We start from the raw sequence: 27,095 nt of genomic DNA, 5'->3' as shown, positions 1-27,095 counted from the left end.
ATTCATTTTAATGAACATCATCTTCTCCACATTTTCTGGATGTAACCTCGTACGCCGATTGCTGACAAGGTGAGCGGCGGCACTAAACACTCTTTCGGAGTACACACTTGTGGGAGGGCAACTTAGGTAGAATAAAGCCAGGTTGTGCAAGGGCCTCCAAATTGCCTCTTTTTCCTGCCAGTATAAGTACGGACTGTCTGACGTGCCTACTTGGATGCGGTCACTCATATAATCCTCCACCATTCTTTCAATGGGGAGAGAATCATATGCAGTGACAGTAGACGACATGTCCGTAATCATTGTCAGGTCCTTCAGTCCGGACCAGATGTCAGCATCAGCAGTCGCTCCAGACTGCCCTGCATCACCGCCAGCGGGTGGGCTCGGAATTCTGAGCCTTTTCCTCGCACCCCCAGTTGCGGGAGAATGTGAAGGAGGAGATGTTGACAGGTCGCGTTCCGCTTGACTTGACAATTTTGTCACCAGCAGTTCTTTGAACCCCAGCAGACTTGTGTCTGCCGGAAAGAGAGATCCAAGGTAGGTTTTAAATCTAGGATCGAGCACGGTGGCCAAAATGTAGTGCTCTGATTTCAACAGATTGACCACCCGTGAATCCTTGTTAAGCGAATTAAGGGCTCCATCCACAAGTCCCACATGCCTAGCGGAATCGCTCTGTGTTAGCTCCTCCTTCAATGTCTCCAGCTTCTTCTGCAAAAGCCTAATGAGGGGAATGACCTGACTCAGGCTGGCAGTGTCTGAACTGACTTCACGTGTGGCAAGTTCAAAAGGTTGCAGAACCTTGCACAACGTTGAAATCATTCTCCACTGCGCTTGAGACAGGTGCATTCCACCTCCTATATCGTGCTCAGTTGTATAGGCTTGAATGGCCTTTTGCTGCTCCTCCAACCTCTGAAGCATATAGAGGGTTGAATTCCACCTCGTTACCACTTCTTGCTTCAGATGATGGCAGGGCAGGTTCAGGCGTTTTTGGTGGTGCTCCAGTCTTCTGTACGTGGTGCCTGTACGCCGAAAGTGTCCCGCAATTCTTCTGGCCACCGACAGCATCTCTTGCACGCCTTTCTCGTTTTTTAAATAATTCTGCACCACCAAATTCAAGGTATGTGCAAAACATGGGACGTGCTGGAATTTGCCCAGATTTAATGCACACACAATATTGCTGGCGTTGTCCGATGCCACAAATCCACAGGAGAGTCCAATTGGGGTAAGCCATTCCGCGATGATCTTCCTCAGTTGCCGTAAGAGGTTTTCAGCTGTGTGCGTATTCTGGAAAGCGGTGATACAAAGCGTAGCCTGCCTAGGAAAGAGTTGGCGTTTGCGAGATGCTGCTACTGGTGCCGCCGCTGCTGTTCTTGAGGCGGGAGTCCATACATCTACCCAGTGGGCTGTCACAGTCATATAGTCCTGAGCCTGCCCTGCTCCACTTGTCCACATGTCCGTGGTTAAGTGGACATTGGGTACAACTGCATTTTTTAGGACACTGGTGAGTCTTTTCAGCAGTAGGCGTTACACGCAAGGATGCATCGGAGGAATCCCAGGCAGGAGAGGACTCGTCAGAATTGCCAGTGACATGGCCTGCAGGACTATTGGCATTCCTGGGGAAGGAGGAAATTGACACTGAGGGAGTTGGTGGGGTGGTTTGCGTGAGCTTGGTTACAAGAGGAAGGGATTTACTGGTCAGTGGACTGCTTCCGCTGTCGCCCAAAGTTTTTGAACTTGTCACTGACTTATGATGAATGCGCTGCAGGTGATGTATAAGGGAGGATGTTCCGAGGTGGTTAACGTCCTTACCCCTACTTATTACAGCTTGACAAAGGCAACACACGGCTTGACAAATGTTGTCCACATTTCTGTTTAAATACTTCCACACCGAAGAGCTGATTTTTTTGGTATTTTCACCAGGCATGTCAATGGCCCTATTCCTCCCACGGACAACAGGTGTCTCCCCGGGTGCCTGACTTAAACAAACCACCTCACCATCAGAATCCTCCTGGTCAATTTCCTCCCCAGCGCCAGCAACACCCATATCCTCCTCATCCTGGTGTACTTCAACACTGACATCTTCAATCTGACTATCAGGAACTGGACTGCGGGTGCTCCTTCCAGCACTTGCAGGGGGCGTGCAAATGGTGGAAGGCGCATGCTCTTCACGTCCAGTGTTGGGAAGGTCAGGCATCGCAAACGACACAATTGGACTCTCCTTGTGGATTTGTGATTTCGAAGAACGCACAGTTCTTTGCTGTGCTTTTGCCAGCTTGAGTCTTTTCATTTTTCTAGCGAGAGGCTGAGTGCTTCCATCCTCATGTGAAGCTGAACCACTAGCCATGAACATAGGCCAGGGCCTCAGCCGTTCCTTGCCACTCCGTGTGGTAAATGGCATATTGGCAAGTTTACGCTTCTCCTCCGACAATTTTATTTTAGATTTTTGAGTCCTTTTTTTACTGATATTTGGTGTTTTGGATTTTACATGCTCTGTACTATGACATTGGGCATCGGCCTTGGCAGACGACGTTGATGGCATTTCATCGTCTCGGCCATGACTAGTGGCAGCAGCTTCAGCACGAGGTGGAAGTCGATCTTGATCTTTCCCTATTTTTGGAACCTCAACATTTTTGTTCTCCATATTTTAATAGGCACAACTAAAAGGCACCTCAGGTAAACAATGGAGATGGATGGATACTAGTATACTTATGGATGGACGAGCGACTGCCGACACAGAGGTAGCTACAGCCGTGGACTACCGTACTGCGTCTGCTGCTAATTTAGACTGGATGATAATGATATAAAAAATATATATTTATCACTACTGCAGCCGGACAGGTATATATTATATAATGACGGACCTGCTGGACACTGTCAGCACTGCAGACTCCTAAAGTAAGCTACTAGTATCAAGAAGATAGAAAAAAAAAACACCACAGGTAGGTGGTATACAATTATGGATGGACGAGTGACTGCCGACACAGAGGTAGCTACAGCCGTGGACTACCGTACTGCGTCTGCTGCTAATATAGACTGGATGATAATGATATAAAAAATATATATATATCACTACTGCAGCCGGACAGGTATATATTATATAATGACGGACCTGCTGGACACTGTCAGCACTGCAGACTCCTAAAGTAAGCTACTAGTATCAAGAAGATAGAAGAAAAAAAAAAACACCACAGGTAGGTGGTATACAATTATGGATGGACGAGCGACTGCCGACACAGAGGTAGCTACAGCCGTGGACTACCGTACTGCGTCTGCTGCTAATATAGACTGGATGATAATGATATAAAAAATATATATATATCACTACTGCAGCCGGACAGGTATATATTATATAATGACGGACCTGCTGGACACTGTCAGCACTGCAGACTCCTAAAGTAAGCTACTAGTATCAAGAAGATAGAAAAAAAAACACAACAGGTAGGTGGTATACAATTATGGATGGACGAGCGACTGCCGACACAGAGGTAGCTACAGCCGTGGACTACCATACTGCGTCTGCTGCTAATATAGACTGGATGATAATGATATAAAAAATATATATATATCACTACTGCAGCCGGACAGGTATATATTATATAATGACGGACCTGCTGGACACTGTCAGCACTGCAGACTCCTAAAGTAAGCTACTAGTATCAAGAAGATAGAAAGAAAAAAAAACACCACAGGTAGGTGGTATACAATTATGGATGGACGAGCGACTGCCGACACAGAGGTAGCTACAGCCGTGGACTACCGTACTGCGTCTGCTGCTAATATAGACTGGATGATAATGATATAAAAAATATATATATATCACTACTGCAGGACAGGTATATATTATATAATGACGGACCTGCTGGACACTGTCAGCAGAATGCGTTTATAGAATAAAAACACCACACGACGAGTGTTTAACTTTTTCAGGCAGACAATCACAATATACTGGTGGTCAGTGGTCACTGGGTGGTCAGTCACACTGGCAGTGGCACTCTGGCAGCAAAAGTGTGCACTGTTAATGTACTCCTGCTAAAACTGCTCCCCAGTCTCCCCCACAATTAAGCTGTGTGAGCAGTGAGCACTCAGCACAGTCAGATATACATAGATGATGCAGCACACTGAGGCTGAGCACAGATATGGTATACTGTGTCACTGTGTATCGTTTTTTTTCAGGCAGAGAACGGATTATATTAAATAATAATAAAACTGCACTGGTGGTCACTGGTCAGTCACTAGTAAACTCTGCACTCTCTGAGTACTCCTAAGCTCCAGTAAATCAAGTGTCTCACTCTCACTCTCTATCTATTTCTATTCTAAACGGAGAGGACGCCAGCCACGTCCTCTCCCTATCAATCTCAATGCACGTGTGAAAATGGCGGCGACGCGCAGCTCCTTATATAGAATCCGAGTCTCGCGATAGAATCCGAGCCTCGCGAGAATCCGACAGCGGGATGATGACGTTCGGGGGCGCTCGGGTTAACGGAGCAAGGCGGGAAGATCCGAGTCTGCCTCGGACCCGTGTAAAAAGGCTGAAGTTCGGGGGGTTCGGATTCCGAGGAACCGAACCCGCTCATCACTAAGTAAATCTACTAAGTTTTGTGCTAAAATACTTAGCGCATGCGCACTGCGTACCATGCGCATGCGCATTTTTGTCTTAATCGCTCCGTTGCGAAAATCGGCAACGAGCGAACAACTCGGAATGACCCCCATTATGCAGCAGTCATACATACACACACACAACAGACACATATATATATATATATATATATATATATACAAACACACACACATACATACTGTACATACATTACACACATACACAGTCACACATATATACAGTATACACAGACACTGTATACACACACACACACACTCCCTTTCTTTCCAGACACTTATCTAATGAAGTCTGGCTGGCCGAAGCTGTAGCAGCTCATCCTCCTGCTGCAGCATGGTCCCGTGTAGCTCCGCCCCTTACTCCCATCTAGCTCTGCCCACTTTGCCTCCCTCCCGGCCACTGAATGTCCCACAGGGGAGGGGAGGGAAGGGGAGGGGGAGAAGAGGTTTTGTGCTGCCGGCGCCGAGGGGGAGAGGAGGCTTTGTGCTGCCGGTGCCGAGGGGGAGAAAAGGTTTTGTGCTTCCGGCACAGCTGCATGTGTGACAGCAGCCGCCAGTAGCAGGGATAGCAGCAGAAGCTCAGCACAGGGATGCAGAGCAGGGAGAACGTCTCTCCTTCCTGGTGCCTCCCTGCACTGCATCCCTTTGCTGAGCAGCTAGCGCCGGCCCTGTGTGCAGTGTCAGCTGACACTGCACAACACTCTCATCTTTTACACTGATTCAGCCAGTCACACAGTTCTGCCAGCCAGTCACTATTGTTAGCACCAGTGTCCCAACGCATTACAGGGAAGTAGACGCACTACATAAACTACAGCTCCCAGCAGCCCTTAGCACAGAAGCATTCCGCCCCTTAGGCCTGCTGGGAGCTGTAGTTTATTGCGTACATCTTCTTCCCTGTAATGCGGCGCATTGGGACACCGGCGCAAACAATAGTGACTGCCTGCTGTGCGAGTCTCCGGGAGAGCCACTGCCAAAGGGAAGACAGCAGCTTAGCTGCTGACAGGAGGAGAAGCAGGATAAGCATTACCCGCCCCTCCCCCACTCACAGTACCTCCGGGCCCCATCCGCGGCACCCCCACACACCCCCTCTAGCAACCGCGATAGCTCCGGACCCCTCCCCCACCCACAGCGACCCCGCACCCGTACCTCTCGCCACACCACCGCATCCGCCCCTCCCCCACCCGGCCCAACCCTGAAACTGCTCCTCCCCCACCCGCAGTGGCTCCGGACCACCAGCCGCAGCACCCACGCACCCTCCCCCACCTGCGGCACCACTGCAACCGCCCCTCCCGTGGCACCCCAGGATCCCATCCACCTCTTCCCCGCACCCCCTACTCCCCCAACCAAAGCACCTACTAGGTGATTCACCAGGCCCTGCGTGCGCTGTTCACGCCGTTGCAAGGGCCTTCCACCCCTTAACCATTGCACGCCCTTTGTCCGTGCAATATTTAACCACTCACACAATTATGATTGGATGTAATACACCATATTTAAAAATATTGCACGCCACAAGGGTGTGCAAGGGTTAAGGGGGCGTAGCCCCTTACGCCGGTGTGAAGAGCACCCGTAGGGTGCGATGAATCACCTAGTGTATATATATATATATATATATATGATTTCTACATGATTTCTTTTTATTTAGCTACATAGTGGGGGTAAGGTAGAATCAGGAAGATCGCTAGACTCTTCAGGGAGTCAGGGAGATTGCTGCTATTTCAGGGAGTCCTGGCAAGTATGGGTTAATATTGTGCAGGTTCTCCTTTCGGGAAACGGCCCTCCCAGTTTTCTCCACTCCCCACTCACTGTGCCCATAATACACCCTCTCCAGCATGACAGGCACACTCTGTGACTGAGCTGTGGGCAGCATAATACACAGGTGAGAGTGCTGCTGTGCGGGGTCCTGGGGGGAGGCTGGGGGGGAAGTTCCCCGGGGGACATGCAGGAGCACTCTGCACTCCAACTTATACTTGTTGTGCTGCCACAGGTCGGTGGGGGCTCTGCTGCTCCATTACATCAGAGGGAGGGATGGAGGGTCCCTGCTGTTCTGGTCTGTTATATTGGGTTAGGGAAGATCTCTGCTAGTCTGTTATATATTGGGGAGGGAGGGTCTCTGCTGTTCTGTTATATATTTGGGATGGAGGGTCTCTGCTGTCCTGTTATATGTCTCTGCTGTTCTGTTATATATTGGCGGCTGCAGCAGGGTCTCTGCTGTGCTATGTTATTAGGTTATAGTGGGACTGGCTGCTATTTTCTATTAGGTTGAATGGGGTCATAGTACTTAAAAATCCCTTAATACCATTGCGAACTACATTATCTACACATTGATGCAGATAAAAGTGGAGACTGGTCACCATAACAACGCCGGGATCCTGGCACTGAGATGCCCGGCGGTGGGGCGAGTGCAACGGAGCCCCTTGCGGGTTCGCAGCGCTCGCCGCAGGTTCTATTTCCACTCTGTAGGTGTCGTGGACACCCACGAGTGGGAATAGAACCCTGTTAGTCGGCATGCCATCTGTAGGGATTGTGAGGGGGTGGAATGTAGGTGCCGGTATTGTGACCGGGGGTCTCCTGACCGCCGGTCACATAACTACATCCCCTACCAATCGCTGCCAGTATATATGGCACTGCCTGCTGTCTATAGCTACCAATCACTGCCAGTATATATGGCACTGCCTGCTGTCTATAGCTACCAATCACTGCCAGTATATATGTCACTGCCTGCTGTCTATAGTGGGTGTGGTATGGTATGCCGGTGGCCGGGCTCCTGGCGACCAGCATACCGGCGCCGGAAGCCTGACCGCCGGCATACCGACAGCGTGGCGAACGCAAATGAGCCCATTGCGGGCTCGCTGCGGGCACGGTGGCACGCTATGCACGCCACGCTATTTATTCTCCCTCCAGGGGGGTCGTGGACCCCCACAAGGGAGAAAAACTGTCGGTATGCCGGCTGTCGGGATTCCGGCGCCGGTATACTGTGTGCCAGGATCCCGACAGTCGGCAACCTGAAGACCACCCGTCTATAGCTACCAATCGCTGACAGCCTGTCACTACCAATTACTATAAATCACCGTCATTATACAGGTTGAGTATCCCTTATCCAAAATGCTTGGGACCAGAGGTATTTTGGATATGGGATTTTTCCGTATTTTGGAATAATTGCATCCCATAATGAGATATCATGGTGATGGGACCTAAATCTAAGCACAGAATGCATTTATGTTTCATATACACCTTATACACACAGCCTGAAGGTAATTTTAGCCAATATATTTTATAACTTTGTGCATTAAACAAAGTGTGTCTACATTCACACAATTCATTTATGTTTCATATACACCTTATACACACAGCATGAAGGTCAATTAATACAATATTATTAATAACTTTGTGTATTAAACAAAGTTTATGTACATTGAGCCATCAAAAAACAAAGGTTTCACTATCTCACTCTCACTCAAAAAAGTCCGTATTTTGGAATATTCCGTATTTCGGAATATTTGGATATGGGATACTCAACCTGTATCTATCACTGTCAGTATCACTGTAATAATCTGTAGCTGTCAGTCTATTACTCACTGTCATCCCATCAATCACTGTGTGCTGTCTATAGGGGATGCAGTCAAAATGCCGACGGTCTGGATCAGGAGACCGACGCTGGAATCCCGACAGCCAGCATTTTGCCGACGGTCGTCATGCTGACACCCGCCCCTAAATCACACTCAGTTGGTGGGTCCACGCCTACCAACTGAGTGGGACTAGAAACTGTGGCGAGGAAAGCTGCCTCGCTGCTGGCGGTTCCGGTATGAATGGTCGACCATGTTATGGTCGACAGTCATTAGGTCGACCACTATTGGTCGACATTGACATGGTCGACACATGAAAATGGTCGACACATGAAAGGTCGACACATGTAAAGGTCGACATGAGTTTTTTAACTTTTTTTTGGTGTCGTTTTTTGCGTAAAGTGACTGGGAACCCCAATTAGTGCACCGCGTCCCCTCGCATGGCTCGCTTTGCTCGCCATGCTTCGGGCATGGTGCCTTCGCTCCGCTACCGCTTCGCTCGGCACAGATTACCATTCCATCCGTAGTCCACGTGGATCGTAAAGTATGGAAAAGTTCCCCAAAAGAAAAAAAAGTTAAACAACTCATGTCGACCTTTTCATGTGGCGACCTTTCACGTGTCGACCATTTTCATGTGTCGACCATGTGTCCATGTCGACCATGTCAATGTCGACCAATAGTGGTCGACCTAATGACTGTCGACCATAACATGGTCGACCATGTGAACGGATACCGCTGCTGGCATCCCATCTACTGGTTTATGATACCAGACCCGTCTGTAGCTGTGAATCAGCAGCTATTTATCACTGACAATCTCTGTAGTTCCTGATCGATTACCATTCAGGAGTTTGTAAAAGTGAATAAGCACAATATTAACCAAGAGGTTCTTCAGCAGCCCGGAGGAAGGTGCCAGGACACTGAAAGCTGTCAATCATTTATTATAGTGTCCTCTACAAATAGTGTTATCCTCCGCTGCAGCCAGTGGTCTTATAGTGATCTAATTGTTAATGCCAACTGACACAGCTTAATATGTCTTTTAAGTGTCTTAATAATTTAATCACCAGTTAATCTAGTTTTTCTCTTTCTTCTGTATACATTGTGAGTCATGATACAGACTTTCAGAATAAGCGTTTTCATGTATTTGGATTCACTTGCATGTAATGCTCCTCAAATTCCCCTTTCACACATGGGGCCTGATTCAGGTTGGGTCGCAATACGCAATCCAACCGCAAAATCTGCTAACAGGATGCTGGCGAATGCGCAGGAGCCGTTCTGCGCATGCGCCCGCATTTTCTGCGGTGCCCCGCAGAAAATGCGCCTGTCAATCAAGCAGCAGCCTTCGCTGGGGTGTGGAAAGATCCGGCAGAGATGGAGCGTTGCAGGGGCGTGGCATAAGAACCAGGGGCGAGGTGGTGCGAATGGTGGGCGTGATCGGGGCAGCTGCGTGACCTCAAACGCAGCTGCCACAATTTCAGCGTGGTCAAGGGGGGGGGGGGGTCTGTTAGCATGCTGGGCGGCCGTGCCCTGCGATGGACGGCCCCCAACATGCGATCCAAAGGATCTCAAATTTTGCTACTTAGCAGAATTTGCAATGTTACTGAATCAGGTCCATAGATCTAAAAATCTGGGTTTTTGCCTGTGAATGCGCTGCAACCCGAGTTTTTGGTACGTGTCAAAGAAAACTACATGGGACAAAGTCCCGGATCCACGACCTTGCTCTTTACCAGGGTCTGGCTGAGATCCGGGAATTTGTCGGCTGGATTGACACGGCAATTTCCCAGTATGTACTGTGTGAATAAGGGGTATAAGTGCAACAGAAGAAGAAATATGTATTTATTTTGGGTGCTACATAAGGCTGCATTTCCCTACCAGCTGTTGATAAAAGGGAAATCAGCCCCTATACATGTAGAACTAAACAGAATGAATAGAACAGCGCTCAGCAATTAAATATATAGATTTATTAAACCAGATGGAATGGTTAAAAACATACATTGTAATATAAAATAAATAGATATAAATGATTTAATGTGAAATATATATATGAGCAAACAACAATAAAAAATCCCCGTTCCTCTAGAAATCGAATATCAGTCCATTGTTCATGTAGGGACTAAAAACATGAAGTTTATAATAAAGCCTGTTCCTATTGTATCCTCCAGTTAGTGACACATGTATGAGCTATAGCACTCTGTTACAGTCCAGCAATGTATAGTTACCAACTCTACATGTCAATTGATGGGGTCCTTGTAGCGGAAAAACATAGCACCCACAACTGGATCCCTTGTAGACAGTGGTATTTCCAGCCGGGATGGGCCCTGGTGCTGGATGATAGACTCGGTGATAGATGTAGTTATAAGTGGTGTGGAAGTTTGGTTCAGGCTTCTTAATTCCATGCTGCAAGTCCCATGAGTTAGATTGAGAGACAGCTGTACCGCTGACGCGTTTTACTGTTGAAAAAGCTGTAGATAACACTGAAACGCGTCGGTTGTACAGCTATCCCCCATTGCCTCTATCTCATGGGATTTACATCATGGTATTAAGAAGCTTACATTAAACTTCTGGACCACTTACTACAAAACTCTATCTATTACTGAGCCCTATCTTCCGGCACTCGGCTCCATCCCGGCTGGATATACCACAGTCTATAAGGGATCCAGTTGTGGGCGTGATGTTTTTCCACTAAAAGGACCCCATCAGTTGACATGCAGAGGTGGTAACTATACATTGCTGGACTGTAACAGAGTGCTATATCTCATACATGTGTCACTAACTGGAGGATACAATAGGAACAGGATTCATTAGAACTAAAGCAGAACGAAAGGAGTGGCACATCTCTGATTGATACTTGGGTCACTGACTGGAGGGGAACAGGCTTCTATATATACTTAGGGTGGAATTCAATTGTTTGAAAAGTCGGTTGGTGTCTGTTTTCTCCTGTCTATTAGATAGGAAAAACAGACTCCCAACATAACTTTCAAACAATTGAATACCCCCCTCTTAGAGTTTTAAGTACCTACATGGACTGTGGACAGAGATATTGTTGTTTGCTCATATATGAAATTTCACATGAAATCAGTGATATTTATTTATTTAATATGTATGCTTTTTAACCGTTCCATCTGGTTTTAAAACTCTACATATTTAATTGCTGAGCACTTTTACTATTCATTCTGTTTAGTCATCTAAGTATAATCTCCAGAGTATAATATCATTATACTAACAGTACTGTAGGTAGTAACCGTTGTATCACAGCTCAGGGTGTGACCGCTGCCTGCAGCTCTGTGTACTCAGTAATTACACTGGGATGGGCCCTATCTTGCTCCCAGATACAATAATGTAAATAACAGAAAATGCTGATGTAACGTTGCTCCAGCAGATTTTTGCAGAACAGTTCTGGTGCCCTCCATATAACCTACAGCTCCGCAGCGGCTGCTGCCAGTTACCATACTGCAATTCCAGGGTTATCCTGTGCTGGGTGGGGGTCTCTCCGCTGCTAGATCAGTTTGTGTGGTCTGATGGGCAAAGATGAATAACTAGTGGTCAGGACCGTGATTTAGGGACCAGAACTTGATTCTGCAACCATTGTATCGGTACGTGTTGTCATGATGGGGTGTGGCTTGTTAGGTCTAAATGCATCAGGGCGACATGAGAATGTTGCCACGACCACTAGGTCCTAATGCAACACAGCATGCTTAATATGTCAACAGTGACCAAATCCATATTAATCATGTTGACGTCATGATGGAATGTCGACCTAACATCTCTGGTGGCCCAGCGGTCACTTACTTGGTCCATGCGGTCATGTGAGTCAGGTGTGATGAGTGGCAGTTCTGGTATGTTATGGCTGTCCCCATACACTCCCTACCCCCCAGCAGGTCCCTAACCATCCTTAGTGTCCATTCTAGCACCCTGCACCTAATCAATAAGGGGGGTATGATTTCATTTTGAAGGTAACATTTTAGATGTGATGTATTGCTACAGCTACTTCGCCGGATCACCAATCACTGGACCCTGGGTGCAGGTATTACTTGATTTACCCTTAACTTTGTTTTTCTAACTTTTTTTACATAGTGATCAGCCTGTGGTCTATTGAACAGCCAGCAGTGTGAGTCAGTTACAATAAACATTGGATGCAGCATACAAGGGATGGAAAGCTTTAAAAACACTACAATTCCGTACTTAGACACTCACATTCCGTACCTCAAATCCACTGCTTATGGGGGTCATTCCGAGTTGATCGCTCGCTAGCTAGTTTTAGCAGCCGTGCAAACGCTATGCCGCTGCCCACTGGGAGTGTATTTTTAGCTTAGCAGAAGTGCGAACGGTTGTATCGCAGAGCGCCTGCAAAAAAAAATTCTGTCGTTTCAGAGTAGCTCAAAACCTACTCAGCGCTTGCGATCACTTCAGACTATTCAATCCCGGATTTGACATCACACACCCGCCCAGCATTTGCCCAGTCATCCTGCGTTTTTCCGCACACTCCCTGAAAACGGTCAGTTGCCACCCAGAAACACCCACTTCATGTCAATCACTCTGCGGCAAGCAGTGTGACTGAAATGCATCGCTAGACCCTGTGCGAAATGACATTGTTCGTCGTGCGTGCGGACTGCCCCACATACGCATGCGCAGAACTGCCGATTTTTAGCCTGATCGCTGCGCTGTGAACAAATTCAGCTAGCGATCAACTCGGAATGACCCCCTATGTACAATGGGGTAATTCAGAGTTGATCGCAGCAGCAAATTTGTTAGCAGTTGGGCAAAACCATGTGCAGTGCAGGGGGGGGGGGGGCAGCTGTAACATGTGCATAGAGAGATTTGGGTGGGGTGTGTTCAAACTGAAATCTAAATTGTAGTGTAAAAATAAAGCAGCCAGTATTTACCCTGCACAGAAACAATATTACCCACCCAATTCTAACTCTCTCTGCACATGATACATCTGCCCCCACACCCCCCACACCACACACACACACACACTACCCCACTGCAGTGCCGGTGTCGGAATGGGGCATGAAGGGCCCACCGGGGGGATGCTGTTGTAGGGGCCCATGCTTAAGGGTGTGGCTAGGCTCCACTGGGGCGTGGCCGGCCACCACAGAGGTTTGGCTAACAATTACAGTGTACATGTTCTGTTCCCCTTGGTAAATATATAATAAACCATATTCTTGTGAAGTATAATGTTATGTAACATAAGTATAATGCATAATTCAAGTGCACTAGGATAGAGTCTGGCACCTGATCTCTAGAGGAGGAGGAGGGCCCACAGGCAGTGGGGCTCACTGGTGGTTTCCACTGTTCCCCTGTGGGCCAGTCCGATAGGTTGGGTCTAAATCGGAGTGGGAGAAGGGACCTTCTGACGTCACTAGGGGAGGAGACACGCCACCAGGGGGAGGAGCTACAGCCGACGAGGGTAACTGAAAAGTACCCTCGCGGGCTTGCTTCACTCGCCACGCTTTGGGCTCGGTGGCTCGCTCCGCTCCGCTTCACTCGCCACCTCATTTCTAAAGGTAATAGTTGGTGGCGTGGATAGTAGAGGAACTATCCCGCTGGCCTAGCTCCTCCCCCTTGTGTCGTGGCTCCTACCCCTGATGTAAAAGGTCCCTTAGGCCACTTGAATCTAGCATTAACCCAGTCCGACCCTGTGCACTGCACATGGTTTTGCCCAACTGCTAACAAATTTGCTGCTGCGATCAGGTCTGAATTATCCCCAAAGATCCAATGTCGAATGGATATCATGTCAGTCCCACTATCGGACATCTATGTAGCCCTATGGGATACGGCCATTAGGTCGACATAGTAACTAGGTCAACATTGTCATTAGGTCGACATGAACAAGGTCGACATGAATTATTTTCCTTTTTTTTTCCTTTTTCATACTTTATGATCCACGTGGACTACGATTGGGAATAGTATGCGAGGGGACACGGTGCACTAATTGGGGGTTCCCCGTCACTTTACGAAGAAAATGACACCAAAAAAAGTTTAAAAAAATGCACGTCAACCTTTTTCTATGTCGACCTTGTTCATATCGACCTAATGACCATGTCGACCTAATGCATGTCGACCAATAGTGGTCGACCTAATGGCTGTCAACCTACAGTAAGTGTGGTCAACCTAATGACCTAAACCCAGTCCTATGGTCGCTCAGAGTAAAAACGCACATCTACGATCAAAAACTCTGACGTGTGGGGGGACTCCCAGCACAGGGCTAGTCTGCCTCGCATGCCAGGCCCTCCCCCCCCCCCCCCCACACACACACACACACATTTGCGAAAGCATCACGCAGCAGCGATGCTTTCGCACCTGGCGAGTAGCTTCCTTCCTACGCAGCTACCTGCCATGTTTTTGGTCGCAGTGGCTGCGTGTGACGTCACGCAGCCGTCGCGATCCGCCCCAGCAACGTTCTGCTGCGCGTGTGCACAACACATAGGGCTTCAGCCTGCGATCACTGCCACTGCAGCGACCAGGTCTGAATTAGGCCCATAGTCGCAAGTTCAGACACGCCCCTAAAATGGTTGCGACATGCCTTTTACCTCTCACAAATGCTCCCTGTCAATCACACTGCGCCCAAGTCCACGCTGCAGCCGCCTGTAATCTAAATTGGCACAGGAGCAGTGAGACTCTTACACGTGTGCAATCGAAAAATTTTTGCTCAGGTCTGCAAACACCGGCATTGCTTCCATCACTGAATCAGGCCCTCTGATCATTTATTCCACCACCCCGCCCATCTCCCAATACAGAGAGCAAAAGCTCCTCCCACATCTGTAGGACAGTGTCCTGGTAGTATCTGAAACCTGTTTAAAAGCTGAATTGCCCTGTCCCTGATATAGGAATCATCCATCATACATAACTGGGCATAGGTAATTCCTCACTATGTGCCGAATGCAGGAGCGGTTCTTGGTGCGGGCAAGCAGTGCCTGCGTCCGAGGCGATGTGGGCTGTGGGCGCGGCCGCAGTCACCCCACAGGCACCGCTGCCTACCCTGCTCCCCGGCTGCAGCAGACGCCGTGGGCATCCGCTGCAGCCGGCTCCAGTGATAGACACTAGAGGTCATTATTGACCTCTAGTGTCAGTGCGGCACTGCTATGGGAGAGACGTCATGACGTCTGTCCTATAGAGAGGAGACGCGGGAGGCCAGACAGAGCAGCAGAAGCAGCGGTCGGGAAGCAGGAGCGGGGCAGTGGTAAGTATTGTTTTTTATTTTTGTGTGTGTTTGTAAGCGGCTACTAAGGGGCACAGCAACAGGGGGCAAAACTACTGGGGGCAAAGCAACAGGGGGCACAGCAACAGAGGGCACAACTACTGGGGGCAAAGCAACAGAGGGCACAACTATTGGGGCAAATCTACTGGGGGCATAGCTACAGGGGGCACAACTATTGGGGGCACAGCGACAGGGGGCACAACAACTGGGGGCAAAGCAACAGGGGGCAGAGCGACGGGGCACAACTACTGGGGCAAATCTACTGGGGGAATAGCTATAGGGGGCAAATCTACTGGGGCAAATCCACTGGGGGCATAGCTACAGGGGGCACAGCTACTGGGGGCAAATCAACTGGGGGCAAATCAACTGGGGGGCACAACTACTTGGGGCAAATCTGGGGGGCACAGCTACTGGGGGCATAACTGTAGCCACTCCCCTCCCCTATGAAGCCACGCCCCTATTTTTTAACTCGCACCTCCGCCGCGCTTTGTTTTACCACGGGGGGCGCCAGTGGAAACTTTCGCACTGGGCGCCACAAGGTGTAGAACCAGCCCTGGCCGAATGATGTCTGGCTGCGCATTTTACAGTTTATTATGGTTGACAATATTTGATAATTGAAAAACAGTAAATGGAAAGAAGATCAAAGGCGCTACTTTACATAAAACTTGTATATAAAGAAAGAGATACAATATACATCACATGAATTCTTTGTAGTCCCTTGTTAATCTCTTTCTATTATTCCAGTAATTGTCGGGTGTTTACATGCAAAAAAACAGAATTGAACACAAAATGTGTAGTAATGTTTGTAATAAAGTCAATTTCTGTGAGTTCTCCGGCGGAAAAGAGCCCTATATTGTGAGGATTTCTTGATAGCAGATAAGGATAGTTTCTCACCACCACTTCATAGGCACAGATAAACGTGCCAAAACTCACTTAGAATTATATATCACCATACATGTAAAGGTTTCTTTTACACTTCTGATCATAGCACATGAAGCAAGCTCTGTTCAATAAAACGTACCACACTCACTTTTCGGCAGATGGAGTTCCATACATAGCGGTTTCTTTAAACAGATGAATCACTCTTCTCTCCAAAATTTTTTATTTATTTCCATATAATAAAATTAAACAGACAGTGCTTTTTATCCTTCTCCATTCATACCATTCCAAGGTAATATAGCATTTGTGTCCACAAGTATAAGTCCGGAATTTACTTGTGATTGTCTTATTCTATTCTGACACACATTTGTTTTATCTTGGAACTAAGTTTTTGGATTTTGAATATGGAGATTTTTATCTGATTGTTTAATTTTATTATATGGAAATAAATAAAAAAATTTGGAGAGAAGAGTGATTCATCTGTTTAAAGAAACCGCTATGTATGGAACTCCATCTGCCGAAAAGTGAGTGTGGTACGTTTTATTGAACAGAGCTTGCTTCATGTGCTATGATCAGAAGTGTAAAAGAAACCTTTACATGTATGGTGATACAGGTTGAGTATCCCTTATCCAAAATGCTTGGGACCAGAAGTATTTTGGATATCGGATTTTTCCGTATTTTGGAATAATTGCATACCGTAATGAGATATCATGGCGATAGGACCCAGGTCTAAGCACAGACTGCATTTATGTTTCATATACACCTTATACACACAGCCTAAAGGTCATTTTAGCCAATATTTTTAATAACTTTGTACATTAAACAAAGTGTGTCTACATTCACACAGTTCATGTATGTTTCATATACACCTTATACACACAGCCTGAAGGTCATTTAATACAATATTTTTAATAACTTTGTGTATTAAACAAAGTTTGTGTACATTGAGCCATCAGAAAACAAAGGTTTCACTATCTCACTTTCACTCAAAAAAGTCCGTATTTCAGAATATTCCGTATTTTGGAATATTTGGATATGGGATACTCAACCTGTATATAATTCTAAGTGAGTTTTGGTACGTTTATCTGTGCCTATGAAGTGGTGGTGAGAAACTATCCTTATCTGCTATCAAGAAATCCTCACAACAATATAGGGCTCTTTTCCGCCGGAGAACTCACAGAAATTGACTTTATTACAAACATTACTACACATTTTGTGTTCAATTCTGTTTTTTTGCATGTAAACACCCGGCAATTACTGGAATAATATAAAGAGACTAACAAGGGACTACAAAGAATTAATGTGATGTATATTATATCTCTTTCTTTATATACAAGTTTTATGTAAAGTAGCGCCTTTGATCTTCTTTCCATTTACTGTTTTTCACTTGTTCTTCACGTGATCTGGATTTGGGCAGATCATAGGAGGGTTAGGATTGGGCTGCTAACTTTATTCGCGCCAGAATTCACACACACCTTATTTTTATTGTTCAATATTTGATAATTGTCCAGCCTCCTCTACAGGGTTGCAGGAAAAAATCAGCAAAGGCGCCAGTCACCAAGTGACTCCCATCAGCCATCTTGGAGGCACTGTGCAGCCCTCACACAGAATTGAATAGCTCACAACCTGCTTTTGCAAATCAAAGCTGGGTAAAGCTGTCAGTCACTCTCTGTCTGCCCTGTCAGAGTAGCCCCTCCCTCTAGAAGATCAATATTGGACACGGACAGATACAGAGGGTGATGGAAAATCAAAATAGAATTATATGTTCATTGTGAAGGCCGCATTTCTGCTTTTAAACGTGTACTGTACTTTCTCCAAGGAATACTAGACATTGAGCTCTGGAAGGTGCAAATGCTTTGATATTGTAAATAATGTTAGACAAGAGAGCACTCAGTGACTTGTCTCCGTCCCAGCGCTAGAGGCAGCTTCCCTGCTCTAGCGTTTACCCTCTAGTGTCAGCTCAATGTGGGAGGAGGTGCCCGATGTTGCTGTCCGGGCGGGACCGCGCACTTCTTCCGAGTTCTTCCTGGGAGAGACAGCTTATGCTCTCCTGCGTAGTGTGACCTTGTCTGTCTGCTGCAGCATCATGCATATGTGTAGCCGCTGTGAAACTGCTGTACTGTGCTGTCATTCTGATGTAAGTTCCTGCTGCTGCAGAACCTCTTCTGTGTATAATGAACTGCTACCTCTGTTCTCTGAATAAACCTCCAATCTGGTTGGACTAACATCCATATCGACACCGCAACACTCTGCCAACAAATAGGATGGATGATCTCAGTATTGTAGACAGACCTGGATTCTAAAGGCCCGTATTCACGGGCCGATGTGGGAGAGATGTGTGCTGAGCGCTTGGAATTCAGGCTTCTCCTGTTGGCTTAACATTCTTAGTGGGACACTATGGGGGACATTTACTAAGCAGTGATAAGAGCGGAGAAGTGAGCCAGTGGAGAAGTGGTCCCATCAACCAATCAGCAGCTCTGTATCATTTTATAGTATGCAAATTATAGATGTTACTTCAGTGCTGATTGGTTGCCATGGGCAACCTCTCCACTGGCTCATTTCTCTGCTCTTATCACTGCTTAGTAAATGTCCCATGGTACACTTGCTGGTGCAAATGCCAGCAGTAGCCAAATGAATCATTCTCTAAATAGGAGTGTCCTGATACCAGCTCCAACCCCTATTGTGTATAGCACTGATTACCTCACATAACCTGACACACCTGGTAGTGTTACAGTGTTCTATGCTCACGTCCAAATACTGATATCTGACAAGAGTGGACTTGTGTCAACACACAACCACACCCTATCAGTAACTAGGCCTGGACTGGCCATCTGGCATTTCTGGCAAATTCCAGAAGGGCTGATTGCCTGATGGGTCGGTATGGCCTAAAAAAGCCTGGTAACCAAATGAATCATTATCTAATAGGAGATACAAGCTCCATCCACCATTGTGTATGGCACAATACCCTCTAACTGTCCCGAATTCAGTGGGACAGTCCCGGTATTTGGCCACATTCCGTGGTGGGGGAAGGGGAGAGCTAGTCTGCATATCTGAGCAGTGGTGAATGGCCACATCATCCACACGCTGCAGGAGGGGGCTGGACCGCTGAGCAAGCCCTCTCCTCTGCATGACGAAAAACGGAGCAGTAACCGCATGTCATGCCTCCCAAACATCAATCAGTGAACCAATCAAACTACCAGACAAACATAGGTATCCACTCAGACCTTCTACCTTCACTACCCACCCTGAAGGGTGATGACGCTGCACTGGGTGGTCCAGCAACTATAACAGTCAATGAAAGCGAGTGCACCTAAACAGCACCAAACCGACTAAAGGGCCCTACACACTTAGCGATTTCACTGAAAGATATGAACAATCTTGTTCATTAATGATTGAGAGCTCGTTCATATCTCTTTCAGTGTGTAGGCGCCAGAGCCGGCCCTAGGCATAGGCAAACCAGGCAATTGCCTAGGGCATCTGGTATGCCTAGGGGCACAAGCAGCTTCTGCTGATTAAAATGATATGTGACATGCCTATATTCTGTGTGTAGCATTTCGGATGCAGATACAGGTCGCACACAGTATATAGGCATGCTGCATATCATTTTAATCAACAGAAGCTGCTTGTGCATCCTAGCCACATAGCAATGCAAGTAAGATGCATTTTCATAAAAAATAGGCACCCGACGTTAGCAGAGCTGCCAGTTGACTCACGCCAGGAACTATATGTGTCATTATGTGTATAAGGGCATTAATAATGTGTAACATATGTGTAAGGGGCACTATGTGTGTCATTATATGTATAAGGGCACAAATAATGTGCAGCATATGTGTAAGGGACATTATGTGTATCATTATGTGTATAAGGGCATTACCAATGTGTGGCATTATGTGCATAAGGTGCTCTACTGTGTGGCGTAACGTATAGAAAGGGCACTACTGTGTGGTGTAATGAGAATAAAGAGCAATCCAGTATGATGCTATGTGACTACTGTGTGATGCATGTAATGTGAATAAGGGACACTATCGCATTATAAATTGTGAATAAAGTTGCACTACTGTGAGGCATAAGTTAAATAGGGGGTACTATTGTGTGGCTATGCCCCTTGCCAGCAAACACACATACGTTTTTGGGCTGTGCACTGAATGTGCACACTGTTCTTATTTAAATTACAGGGGGTAGGGGAAAAAAAAAAGTACTTCTATGGGTGGGGGGTGATGGTGCTGGGAACGGGGTGCAAGGTCAGAGGCGGAATTAGCGGTGGTGCTAGGGGCACCAGCCAAAATCTTGCCTAGAGCATCATATTGGTTAGGGCCGGCTCTGGTAGGCACCAACGATAAACGATGCGCAGCCCCGCACTCGTTCATCGTTGGTGCCTGGTCGTATATACGTGCAGGCCAATATGGACAATCTCATCCATAGTAGCATGCAGGGCTATGGGGCCGGGTGACAGGGGGAGTAAAGAAACTTCACTCCTCCCCCCCCCCCCCCACCAGTGTGTAGGGCCCAAAAAACTGCGACTTCTAACTCAAACACCGAGAACCTGACGCTATTTTTTGCCAAACAAATAGCAATGAAAAACAAACGCTAACAACCCTAAACCATAACACCACTGAGAATAACTAACCTTGAAAGGGGTGGGAGGGTGAGAAGGCAAAAAGAAAGAGACAATAAAAAACCAGACACAGACAGATTTATCCACTGACCCCGCCCCCTATCTTTCCTATTGGCCCATAACCTGTCATGCCATATCGATCCACCCCCAGTCAAGGAGGTTTACCTCCCTCCATCCAAGTATGGTTATTCTGCTCTCCTTTTGCAGATAGCATTTTCCCAGTGCATGTTGGGTGGAATGGATCTGACATAAAATATCACTTTCTCAGTTTGCGTCTTCTGTACTGAAATACTTGTGTGGTTGCCTGACATGACCCAAGCGCTGGAATTAGGAACAGCCGGCAGTGTGAGTCAGTTATAGTAAACATGAGGCTTAGATGCAGCATACAAGGGTTGGAAAGCTTTACAAAAAGAAAAAAAGGTAAATATGCAGATATGAATAATGAGGGTAAAGTAGGTTGTGCAGGGTGTGAAACATTTTACCGGCGTTCAGGATGCAGGCAGTCATAAGACAGCAGCGCTCAGGTCTAAATTAGCCCCAATGGCCAAATGCAGGAGGGGTTTCCAGTTGCCCGAAAACACCCCTACCCCACAGCCTGGCCAGCGGCCACTATATGCAGTACAAAGGGCAGAATGGAGTTGCTGCATATGCCCAGTGTCAGCAGATTTTCCTATCAAGTCTGCAGTGTGTGTGTCTGGGGATCTGAGTGCACCAGAGAGAGAATCTAGTAAGTGGCTTACTTTGATCATTGGGCCTGCATCATACTTACCAACATCTGAAATCTCCTCTCCGGGAGATGCCCGGAGAGGAGAAGCAGGTGGGCGGCGGCGAGGGCGGGGCTGAGATAATTACATCATTAAGCCCCACCTACTCGCCAGGAAAAGCCCACAGCAGGTTAATATTTGCATAGGGGCGGAGCTAAATGACACGATTAGCATATAATCACGTCATTAGGCTCCGCCCCCTCCACCAGTCCGCGATTTTGCTCTGTCTTTCTCCACATTCTGCCCACTTCACTAGGAAGTGGGCACAATGCGGGAGGTGTGCCCACTCTTCCGGGGCTGCGGGGGACTACTCGAAAAACCGGGTGTCTCCCGCAGAATCCGGGAGAGTAGGTAAGTATGGCCTGCATACGTCTGCAGCACTCCCTTATACCCCTTTCAGACCGCCAGCTTTAAACATGGGTTATTGCTTGGCACATGAGCATGCATAACCCGTGTTCCTGTGCGGTCTGAAAGATGCCAGGGGAAATATACCGGGTCGGTATTTCAACCCTGGTCGTGAGCAGGGATGAACTCGTGTTCAACCCGGCTCGCTGTGCGGTGTGAACGGGAGCCGGGTCAATGCGACCCATTTCCCGTTCACATTGTGTGGACAGGCGGCACTTGGAGATCATGAGATCTCCAAGTGCCGCCCCTGCCGCGTCACCACTGACGCCACCAACCCGGCGATATGCCAGGTTGCAGACAGCGGCCGAGGGGCATCTGAGGCATATCGCACCCTGGGAGCTCCCGTGTCAGGCTCCCGGTTGCGACCTGCCTCAGGCGATCTGAAAGGGGTATAACATAACCTACACTTTGTTTTGGACAGACTACAACTTAAACTTACATGATAATTATGCACCTTTCATGGGGACAACCCCCCTCTAGAATTCCTGCGTTTGCCCCTGCTGGCTCTGTATAATCGCTGCCACCCGCTTCTTATATTACACTCTGGCAGGACTATAGCAAATGGCTAAATACTATAGACTGTAAGCTTGAGATGCAGGGCCCTCCTACCTCTATGTCTGTCTGTTTTTACCCAGTTTTGTTCTATTACTGTTGTTCTAATTGTAAAGCGCAACGGAATATGCTGCACTATATAAGAGACTGCTAATAAATAATAAATAAATACAGACTAGTCCTGTCTCTTGCTCTTTCTGGTTTCTCTCCTCGGCTGGTGGTAAAGGGTTGTACGACTCCCTATTATCCCTGTGTCTATCCATCGCCACTGAAAGACATATTGCTGGTGTCACCGTTTCTGTGGCCTTGGCTTTGATTCCCAGCTAGGTTGCTGGGTAGAGTTTATATGCGTGTATTGATTTCCTGGGGGATCAGAATTCAAGACAGCGGATTCACGCTAAGAGATTTAGGAAAAGAACCCACCTAGTGAGTGTTAGCTCCTGAGACAAGTGTATACCCCAAACTGACTGGGGAAACGAGTTGCCCACTCTAGTTACACCACTGCCATTGACCTGCACAAATGACTCTGATTGACACAACAACAATGCAGATTATGCTGCCATCATATAAAGAAATTATAATTACTGTTATTCCTGACACTGTGTGTCCTGTATTATATTAATAAATGATTGTAGAGTGTGTCTATGTTTATCCCCACCAATCACAAGCGCCGTAGTACTGGCAGGTGGTCCTGCAGGGCATGCTGGGAGATTGTGTCATGTATAGAGACAGCCCCGGCTCTCAGCGATCTCTCACAGGCCCTCATTCCGAGTTGTTCGCTCGCTAGCTACTTTTAGCAGAATTGCAAACACAAAGCCGCCGCCCTCTGGGAGTGTATCTTAGCATAGCAGAATTGCTAACGAAAGCAATTTCCTTGCAGTTTCTGAGTAGCTCCAGACCTACTCCTAGAATGCGATCACCTCAGTCCGTTTAGTTCCTGGTTTGACGTCACAAACATGCCCAGCGTCCGACCAGCCACTCCTCTGTTTCTCCAGACACTCCTGCGTTTTTACCTGGCACGCCTGCGTTTTTTAGCACACTCCCTGAAAACGGCCAGTTTCCGCCCAGAAACACCCACTTCCTGCCAATCAGCAGAGCGATTGAAAAGCTTTGTTCGCCTGTGAGTAAAATAGCATAGTTTTGTGTAAATTTGCTTAGCGCGTGCGCCCTGAGATGCATACACATGCGCAGAACTGCTGGATTTGAGCCTATTAGCAATTCTGCTAAAATTAGCAGCGAGCGAACAACTCGGAATGAGGGCCACAGATGGGAGGTTTTCTGCTCTCAGTTTATCTTCAGGAGGAGACTGAAATAAAATATCTCCAGGCAGGGCAGCCATCTGTGGGGACTGGTGTCCCGGGCCCATACACAGAGGGGGGCCCCACCCCTGGCTCCTACCACCAATACCTGTAGCGCTTCACCAGTCTGTGACTCAACAGCAGTCTGATGCGCAAGGAGGACTTCTTCAAGCCTTATCTGCTCTCTGTAAATGTTCCTGTAGGTCCGCAGCACTCCACCTGCATGTAACGTCACAATGTAGGACATCACATAGGGGAAGAGCAGTGCGGCAGAATCTTTTTTTGGGGGGCAGGGAGGGGCACTGTCTATTTTGTCAGTCCCTGGGCCCCATTTTTTTTGGTGGCAGCCCTGTCTCTAGGTTCCACGTGACAATGTGCCGCAGACAAAGATTTATGGACACTGGACGTATCTCACACAGGGAACGTCCAGCTCTTATTATGTATTTGGCCTGTATGAGGCCTCATTTAAATATAAATTCAGCCTAAAAGTAAATCTACTTCAGGAGCAGAACATAAAATATTCAGACCTCACCTATTTCTTTTACTGACCAAATGATCGGTGACTTTGTCATTTGCTGTAATCAAAATTACTATTTACTCAATAACTATGCCAAGAAAATGGTGCCCAAGATACGCCTGCTGTACAAACAAATGGCCCCGCCCTACGCCACAGCCTCGTTACCTTTATTTCCTGATCTGTAAGCACACATTGTTTTAATTACTGTTAACGAGCTATATAACTTGCTGCTCTGTTTCACATTTTGCATTTCTTTCTAATCTTTTCCATTTAAGGCAAACATGGCGAAAGCTGTTCAGCTGTTCCAGACATTACGCACTGGCCAGAAGATGCCGATGGTAGGACTCGGCACCTGGAAGAGTGAACCTGGACAGGTAAGTTGCCCTGTCATGCGTGAAATCCTCTGCGCAGGATGAGAATGTAGAGAGAGCCTGACTGTCTCACTGCTGTGGGTGTAACTCCCATTTGCCCTGCAAAAGAGATAAGTATTATTTGCCCCAGCAGACCATACTTGCCGACTCTATGGCTGCTCTCTCCGGGAGAGAGCAGCCAGGTCGGCTCAGCAGGGGGGCGGGCAGTGACGTGACGTGCAGAGAGGGGCGGGCCAGAGGCGGAACGGTGGCGTGGTGGAGGCGGAACGGCTTGCGCAGGTGTCCGAGTAAATGGCACGGCGGCCATTTTTCCGGAGACCTGCACAAGCGCTTTAGACTCTGGCACAGTGCCAGAGTCTCTCTAGTGCTCAGAGCACTAACTGCGCTGCCGGCTACGGAGGAGGAGGGGGCCCACACGCTGGAGGGTAGTGTCTAGTTTCCCTTAGTGAAGAGGACCTTTCCCATAAGCCCCTGGGTCCATGTCACAAATTATTTGGAGTAGTAACCTGTGGCGAGCGAAGCGGAGCGAGACACCGAGCCCAAAGCGTGGCGAGCGTCCAATGGTGCATAGAAAAAACGAAATAAACTCAAACAAACGGAGAACAGAGAAAATATTTAGATGCTGTAAGGGCGGAAGTTATCTACTGCCCTCTCGTGCTGTCACTTCCTGGTTCTGATCATGAAGGGAACATAGACACAACCCACGCGGAGACGCCGATGGACACCAGAAAGGTAAGTATGGACGAAATGGGTGCAGTGTGTGCGGTGTGGGCCCCCTCTGGACCAGGGGACCGTGTGCACCGCACACACTGCACCCATTATAGATATGCCACTGATTCCAGAGTCAACATAAAAAAACCTTATTGGGATAAGATCAGTTCATAGATGTTGAGGGGCTAATATAAAGTTGGGCGTAAGTGCACTGATTGTTATTTATTTGTGGGCAGATCAAGCGCTTTTCTAGAGCGTAAGTGCTCAAAAACTTCAAACACATCCCTCCCTATGTAGATGATGAGGAAGAGCAGCAGTCGCTGTTGATTGGCTGATTGTGGCTTGATCCCTCCCACAGAGAGATGTACAGTATCAAGCAGTGTGTAGAGTGGAGAAGTTGCCCATAGCAACCAGCTAGTTTCAAGGTAGCATTGATCAAGTACATTCAATAAAATGATAGGTCGTGGCTGATTTGGTTGCTATGGGCAACTTCTTCACTGGTCCACTTCTAGACTCTTTACACTGCTTGATACATATCCTCCTGTTACTGGTATCAGAGCGGCAGCTGCGATCTGTGCGCATAACTTATTGGATATCTACAATCTGCAGTAGAAACACAGATTTTTATTTGAAGAGGGAATACATGGATGTGTTTATTTAATTGAACTTAATTAGTGCTATTATTGTGTATTTGCATCTATATTTAAATATATCTTACATGACAAATGTGACTTTGTAAATATTAATAACACTGGTCAGACGCAGACCTACTTATGATACGTAAAGTACTGTATATTGTGTGTGACTTTGGGTGACTACAGTAAGTATCACATCCGCAATGCGGTACATCCTGCCCAGTAGCGGATCTTGCTACGGGCAAGCAGGATTTTTGCCCGGGGGAACCGCCTTCCGGAGGGCGCTGCCGCCGTGGCAAGATCCGCTGCTGGTGCCGCCGTTTGCTGTTTAGATGCCCGATGCTGTGAATGAAGCCCATAGGCTTCTATAGGATAAAATCTATGGCAAAAGCTGACGATACCCACCACATCCAAGTCCCAGAATGCATCACATTCCAGAGCTTGGCACATATGGAAAATGCGGCCAAAGTCCAAAAAACGCCCGTTTTCAGGGTTTTCACTGCATTTTCCTTTTAGTACATCCCACCCTTTATAATTTACTACTAACACTGTTGCCCACATCTCCTGGAGTATACACAACTGTTTTCTCCTTGCCCGGGATGTACTATGCGTAATACATCCCACCACTTATCTAGTACATAGTAACACCGGTATGTACTTACAAATGCGATTAAAATTACAGAAGACAGCTTTTTTTAATTTTCCAGGTTTAGGACCAAGTAATCCTTTTGAGCATGGTGCCTGGGGTGTGCTGGAAGGGATCCAATTGGATCCCTCTCAGGGGAAAATGCAAGATGAAGCCAATAGGCTTCTATTGGGTAACAATGTGCTACTCCCCGGCTCCAAGCTCCAGAATGTATCTCATCCCGGAGCTTGGTACATACAGTATGAAAATTAGTGATGTGCACCGGAAATTTTTCGGGTTTTGTGTTTTGGTTTTGGATTCGGATCCGCGGCCGTGTTTTGGATTCGGACG

General features: G+C 47.4%; 1 protein-coding gene across 1 annotated transcript in view; it reads left to right on the top strand.

Moving 5' to 3' along the window:
- Positions 1-6,403: 6,403 nt before the first annotated feature.
- LOC134957453 (aldo-keto reductase family 1 member A1-like) overlaps positions 6,404-27,095 on the top strand; it is a 54,519-nt gene continuing 33,827 nt past the window's right edge. Inside the window, exons 1-2 of the mRNA XM_063939396.1 lie at positions 6,404-6,487; positions 24,678-24,776. Coding sequence (XP_063795466.1) covers positions 24,684-24,776 — 93 coding nt within the window. The 5' untranslated portion in view covers positions 6,404-6,487; positions 24,678-24,683. The remainder of the gene's footprint in view (positions 6,488-24,677; positions 24,777-27,095) is intronic.

This window comes from Pseudophryne corroboree, chromosome 9 (genome assembly GCF_028390025.1).
Source record: "Pseudophryne corroboree isolate aPseCor3 chromosome 9, aPseCor3.hap2, whole genome shotgun sequence".
Lineage (NCBI taxonomy): Eukaryota > Metazoa > Chordata > Amphibia > Anura > Myobatrachidae > Pseudophryne > Pseudophryne corroboree.
This window is presented reverse-complemented; position numbering and strand designations above follow the sequence as displayed.